At 33.1% G+C, this 7,252-nt stretch overlaps 1 protein-coding gene across 1 annotated transcript; it reads right to left on the bottom strand.

Moving 5' to 3' along the window:
• Positions 1-1,567: 1,567 nt before the first annotated feature.
• Positions 1,568-3,156, bottom strand: LOC120196549. The gene is made up of 3 exons (XM_039198335.1): positions 2,869-3,156; positions 2,536-2,619; positions 1,568-1,926 (listed from the first exon to the last, which is right to left on the bottom strand). Exons 1-3 carry the CDS (start codon positions 3,074-3,076, stop codon positions 1,568-1,570), a joined length of 651 nt encoding a protein of 216 aa, XP_039054266.1. The 5' UTR covers positions 3,077-3,156.
• Between the last annotated feature and the right edge of the window lie 4,096 nt (positions 3,157-7,252).

Here is a 7,252-nt window from a genome sequence, read left to right as displayed (position 1 = left end):
CCATAAGTGAAGTTCCATTACTGCCATCACTAATCATTGTCTATATAAAACCCTAGCTAGAATCATTAACATTTGTCGATCAACTTATGCAGATGACGCGGGCATGTTTTATGGCATGAAATTCTACAATGACCTACTGATGGAAGCAGGCCCCTAGGAAATGTACAGTCGGAGGTGCTGTTAAGGAAAAACAAGGACACGTTTAGTTTCAAGCATGGCTGGGCATTTCCTCGAAAAGTCTACTTCAATGGAGATGAATGCTTGCTGCCTCTTCCTGCTACCTATCCTTTTCTTCCCAACTCCACCCATGTTGATCGCATTCACATATCCACAATCGCACTCTCAACCCTCTTGCTTCTTTTAATCATGTAATTAAGTGTTATATATGATGAGAAGAAGATTGTGGGAAACTATTACATGATAAAACTGGTTTTTATTACATTGGAGCTTTATTTCTTACATTGTATATTGTGAGTTTTTGGTAATCAATTTGCTTTAAAAACTGGGATCCTTTATTGATAATTGGGCCAATTTGAAAGATATTGGAAGATGTTGGTGCTTTCTCCACCCTTTGATCCTTACCATCTTTTGTAAGGGGAAATTCCAACCCTTCATTTCTTAAAAGGAGAATTAAGTCTTTTAATTTAGATCATTATCCCATTGAATGAAAGGAGAAAAATTCAAGTTATCATCTTTCATCCCCTTCCATGCCCATAATCTCCTAGAGTATTGAGTGAAACATGTTATGAAAACTTAGCTTTGAATTGTGAAAGTAAACATCAAAACATTTAGTGTTAAAAGTTGTCTTACAAGCAAGGTAAAACAAGTTTGGAACCTTACACCATCATCCATGCTTTTAACTTGGTAACTTACTTATGATATTGATCATTGATTGTGTCACTACACCAAAACAGAGTTTTAGCGGCGTTTTTTAGTCCTATAGCGGCTTTTTTAATCGCCGCTAAAACCACTTACGACGATAGGAAAAATGCCGCAAGAAGCACCGACCATAGTAGCGCTGCTAAAGTTAGCGGCGTTTGAGAACAAAAAACACTGCAATAGGTAAATATCCAAAAACGCCGCAAAAGGTAGATATCTATAGCGGCGCTTTTGGAATAAACGTTGCAAAAGGTTGATATCTATAGTGGCGTTTTTGTAACAAACGTAGAAAAAAGTCAGATCTATAGCGGCTATTTTGGATACAAATGCCGCAAAAGGTCAGATCTATAGCGGTAGTTTTGGAACAAACGCCGCAAAAGATCTGATCTATAGCGGCATTTTTGGATATAAACACCACAAAAGGTCAAATCTATAGCGTCGTTTTTTGATACAAACGCCGCTAATTACCTTTCTTTAGCTAAGATTAATTGATTTTGCATATTTCATTTCTCTACATCACCTAAATTTAATATCATGTAGCTTTATCTAATTAACAACAACCATACATTTTAATTAAGACACAAGTTATGCAGAAAAATACTTAACAACAAAATAAATTAAAATTTATAAATTAAAATTTATAAACATTAAAATTAAATATCATGTAATAAATTAAAATTTATAAACATCACCTAAATATGCACTCACACATATCACTCAAAACTTTGAATACATCAAAATTAGGGTCAATGAGTTTGTATGACTGGAGGCACCTCTGCTTCATCAGTTCTCTAAGTTCATCTACAGTAGGCAATTGGAAATTTGGTCTTCCAATAGCAGAATTGTAGCTTATAGAAATCTTCACCTCTCCCAATGGCGTTGAGGCAATTTCAAGACTAGAAGGAATTTCTTTAGGAACAGTAGCAAGGTCACAGCCGCTATGCCTCTCACTCATTGAAGCTGAAGCACCAGCTCCAACAATTTTATCTGCATGCAGGGATTCTGGAGGTTCCTGCCAGTTTGGTTTTGCAGTCAAAAAGTTCCCCGCTGAAAAAACCTTTTAGTTTAATGAATCTTTTAAAAAAAAGTGTTAATAGTAAAATAAATATGGACTAAAATCATTAGAAAATAGAACAAAAACAAAAAACTTAAGAAAGCCAGCAATTACAATTTTAATATCCAACAATATAATAGTAATAAATGTTAATTAGCATATTGAATTCCTTGTCTAACAGTGATGTAAAGCACAACCAAAATGTAAAAGAAGGAACAAGAATAGACTGCAACTTCATTATCCTATGGAGAAGAGCATATACATGCATTACATTTCTACTCCTTTTTCTTTGGTAATAGATGAAGCATCTGTCTCAAGTACTGTGTGGGGAAACAAGCTGAAATCATGAATGTCTAACTCTAACCAGAAATTATGGTAACAGGTTTACAATATGAGGCCTAAATACTATGACAAAAATCCATGGGATATATACCAATATGGCACACTCTAGACCATTGTTTTTATGCATTTTTTTGGATAAATTGGAAATCACAAACCATGAATATTTTGCCCCTTTTTTCTATATATCCAGTCAATATGGATGGTAGTGAACTCATGCTTAAAATAGACACAGCCAAGAAAACAGTTTTAGAATTCTGCACCAGTCAATAGGACCCAAATTGCAGTTACTCCACCGAGAAAACCAGCCGAAATCTTCTTGTTCCTCCCCAAAAACACATCAGCAGCTGCACCAAATAATTTAAAAAAAAGAACTCAAGCCTTGCATTTTCTTAGCTACCAAAAAGATCATAAAATGTGAAATAAAATGCAGATTTGTTAATCTTCCATCAAAGTAACGTTTTGGATCATTCTAAAACTAACTGCACGGTAATTTTCACCCCAGAGTTCATCAACTTCATAAAAACAAAACTAACACAAAACCCGGATCTCATTACTTGAAAAGAAAAGTGAAAGAGGGGTTTGAGAGTACGTACGCTTTCCACCACCAAGAATATGGTGAACAGGTCTCTCCCTTCCAAACAACCTATAAATCTTAGCCTTAACGGAGCTAGGAGAAGCGGGTTTCCCATGATTCGAATCAGAATCCGAAGAAGAAGACGAATCATGGCTGTGAATCTTCTCGCTGATATTCTCCATTACCGGCTCCACCGTCAATTGGTTACTCTCTGTTTCCTCCGCCATTGCCAAAAAAGAGTGAAAAGAATTCGGACCAATGCCCTAAAATGAAGGATTCTTTGTCTGCGATTTTTATGGTGTCTGAACAGTAAATTTTTTTAAAGTGTCCGAACAGTAAACTGTGAGTAGGAGTATAGGGTTTTATGAAGACCATATTTAAACCTTAAATGAGAGTGAGCCAGAGGTTTGGATCCAAACCTGATGGTTGCAGAACTAAACTTTCTCAAAGCAATGTCATTGTAGCAATTTATATAGCGAGCAAAACTGAAACATCAAACACTTACCAGAAATAGTGACGAGGTGACTAGATGCAACGGCAATCAGGTTCTCGTCGGACCGGATGATGGAGTTACGGTACGATGGTAAACCCAGCAGTGTTGTCGTCTGGAAATGCGAACCCATTGATGTGCTCTGTTAACGGAACAAAAGAGACATTTTTATTTTATTTCGTCGGAAAAAAGTTGAAGACTTGAAACAAGTTTTCTTTTTTATTAGCTGAGGACAAAATGAAAATTGTTGCTTTGGAGGGAAATAAGAACTGACATAAACAGTTTGGGCTTTAATAAAAAGTGAGTGTGAAAACCCTAGTTCGAGTCCTGTTGTCAGTGTTAGAACAAATGAAACCTATTGCGTCGTTTGTATAAAAACGCCGCTAAATCACTACACTTTTACGACGTTCATAAGAAAAACGTCACTATAGGTGAACCCTATTGCGGCGTTTGTATAAAAAAGCACTAAAGTACTAATTTATTGCGGGTTTATTAAAAAACGCCACTATAGATAGATCTATTGCGGCGTTTGTATAAAAACGCTGCTAAAGTACTACTTTGTTGTGGCGTTTATCGAAAAAACACTGCTAAAGTTACCATTTTGTGGCGTTTGGAATGTAACGGCTGCTATATGTGTAAATTTAGTGGCATTTACTCTCAAAACGCCACTAAAGAACAATTTTGTTTTAGCGTATATATATTACTTTGAAGCTCAAGACCAAGCTAGTGTTTCAAGTAACAAGAGCAAAGAGAAAGTGGATGATGAAATAACTTGAATTGATGCCATTTCGAAAGCTAGAAATACGAGTGTAGTCGAAGTTAAGCTAATTCTTATTACATATAATGTTGCGACTTAGATTGTATAGGATTGTATCGTGTTATGAAATGTTTTGAATTGGTAATTCAATGTGAAAACGCATCGGAGCTATATTCCCTCATCTGAGGCACATATACTGTGTATCGAAATTGATGGTTAATGATACGATATGCTACATATAATATGATAATATCTAAGACCCATATCTTTTGAGTGACGAGCACAATCATGATCCTAATTTCTTAAAGTATCTAAAAGGGTAAGACAAAGGAAAGAGATAAGCTACACTATAGTCGACTAGTGTAGTAAATCAAACCGATAAATAATCAAAGATCAAACATGATTCTAAGTACATAGTAATTTAAAATACACAAAATCACATAAATGCATATATGAGTTAGCAAGTTTCTATCTGCCAAACCATTCGTTAAACCTAACAAGACGAGTTTACCAAAACCCATAAACAACCATACAACAAACAGTTTACAGTGAATCACGTAAACCAGAGTGGTAAACCGCTACAAGTAATGGAATAACCACAAGGAGTAATGAACCTTAGATATTCCTCCTACAATTACTCACCCATATGCAACAAAATGCATATGGCACGTGATAGATGTACAAATTGGCAACATGGCATGCAGTACAAATTTTAGTACTTTTCAGATGCACATAAAAATACGGATACTAATAGAGATAGAAACATGCTTTTCAATATTTAACAGTTAACACGAAGGCATGCTTAACCATGGATCATATGTGTAATCAGAAACATGCTAATTATAAACCAAAATAATCATATAATTTAGTCCATAATAAAAAGTTCAATACATCAGATAAAGTCATATTTTAGGCATAATAGATCTTTTCAATTTTTAACAGATAACACAAAGGCATGCTTAACCATGAATCATATGTGTAATCAGAAACATGCTAATTATCAACCAAAGTAATCATATAATTTAGTTCATAATACAAAGTTCAATACATCAAATAAAGTCATTCAATGGTTTAGAAATGTTATCAACGCTTAAAACATATTTCAGGCATAATAGATATTTTCAATATTTAACGGATAACATAAAGGCATGCTTAACCATGGATCATATGTGTAATCAGAAACATGCTAATTATCAACCAAAGTAATCATATAATTTAGTCCACAATACAAAGTTTAATGCATCACATAAAGTCATACAATAAAGTCATACAATGGTTTAGAAATGTTATCTTAGATTACATCAACATTTAAAACATATTTTAGCATAATAGATTAATTAGACTTATCTATCAAAAAATATTAATTAGACTTAATAAAAATGATCAAATAAACTAGATGTCGAAGCTAGTATGATTTGAACCTATAGACAAGTACTAGCTAACCGATGTGAACGTTCCAATTAATATGGGTATTTACACCTAACTAAAAATAAAAAATAATAGGGTAAATTACGCATTTAGTACATAGACTATAAATTTTAATCTATTTTTGTACCTAAACTTTCAATTTTTTCAAAACCATACCTAATATTTAGTTTTTGTTTCGTTTTAGTACCTCGCTGTTAAAAACATAACTGGTGATTTGCACGTGACACATTTTTTATGGGTAAATTGCATCATTCATCACTCAATTATCTTCTCAATCCTATTTTAGTCACTAAAGTTTAATTTTTTTAATTTAATTACTTAACTTTCAAATTACTCCTAATTAATCACTCTAACTTTTAAAAAAAATATTTTATATTAATAAAATAATGAAAAAATGTCATGTCACAAAAAATATTAATAAAATAAATTAGAGTGATTAAAATAGCAAAAAATTGAAAATTGAGTAGTTAAATTGAAAATTTAAAATTTTAGTGCCAAAATAGGAGTGAGAAGATAGTTGAATGATGAAAGATGTAATTTACCCATAAAAAATGCATTGTCGTTAAGTTTTAATGACGAGATACTAAAATCAAACAAAAACTAAACGTTAAGTATGATTTATAAATTTGAAAGATTATGTATTAAAATGGATCAAAACTGACAGTTTAAGTACTAAACGCATAATTTACCCAAATAATATTATTAATTCACTCATTAAGGTTGGGTATAGGAAATTCGCGAATTATCTGATTGGGTTTGGGTATAGGAATTTTGGACTGATGACCGTAGGTAAAAAGGCTTCATGGTTCTCATTCCTCAAATGGGTCGACAGAGGAATTATTAAATAAAAATAAATAAATGGGAAAAATAAGGTCTTAACCATTGGTTTTCCTAGTCTTTCAAGAAGTGGTACAAAACTGTTAGAAGCTCACAATTCTACCTTCAAGAATTCACATTCCTACAATTTAGAACCAAAATTTCAAATAAATATAAATATCCAAATTTTATAGTTTTGCTTGGACTTCTTACTTAAGATTCAGGGCATGACTACTTTCTCCCTATAATGAAATTTTAACATCAAAATTGCACGTGAATCAAATAGATATAAATATTGGCTATAAATAAACTTCCTTGGTTCCCATATAGCCTCCTCAATACTATGATTACACCATAGTACCTTAATTAATAGAATACATTTTCATTCAAAGTCAAGTCAGGTTTCAACTTGATCTCCCCAACTAAAATGATATGCAATGGGTTAGATTAATACCACCTTAATATGAAAACATGAAAAATATTATGGATGCACTCTAATTTAGGTGGCAACTCCATCTAATAGACAATTGGCTCTATCCTCTTACAAATTTGATACAACCCGATAAACCTCGGGCTCAACTTGCCCTTACAACTAAATCTGAGGACTTTCTTCTATGAGATACCTTGAGAAAAATTTGGTCTCCTACACCGAACTAAATGACTTTCCTTTTAAGACTAGAATATGATTTATGTCTGTCGATAGTCACTTTTAATCGATCATAAATCTATCTGATTCTATCATCATTCTCCTTTACCAATTCTAGACACATAATGTTTCTATCACCTAACTCAATCCAACATAACGATGTCTGAAACTTACATCCATACAAAGCCTTCTTAGATGCCATATGAATGCTTAATCGATAATTATTGTCATAAGCAAACTCTATCAATGGTAAGTACTCCTCCCAG

The sequence above is a fragment of the Hibiscus syriacus genome, unplaced genomic scaffold (genome assembly GCF_006381635.1).
Source record: "Hibiscus syriacus cultivar Baekdansim isolate YM2019G1 unplaced genomic scaffold, ASM638163v2 tig00117034_pilon, whole genome shotgun sequence".
NCBI classification, from domain to species: domain Eukaryota; kingdom Viridiplantae; phylum Streptophyta; class Magnoliopsida; order Malvales; family Malvaceae; genus Hibiscus; species Hibiscus syriacus.
The sequence above is the reverse complement of the archived record's forward strand: the minus strand, read 5'-3'. Positions and strand labels throughout refer to the sequence as shown.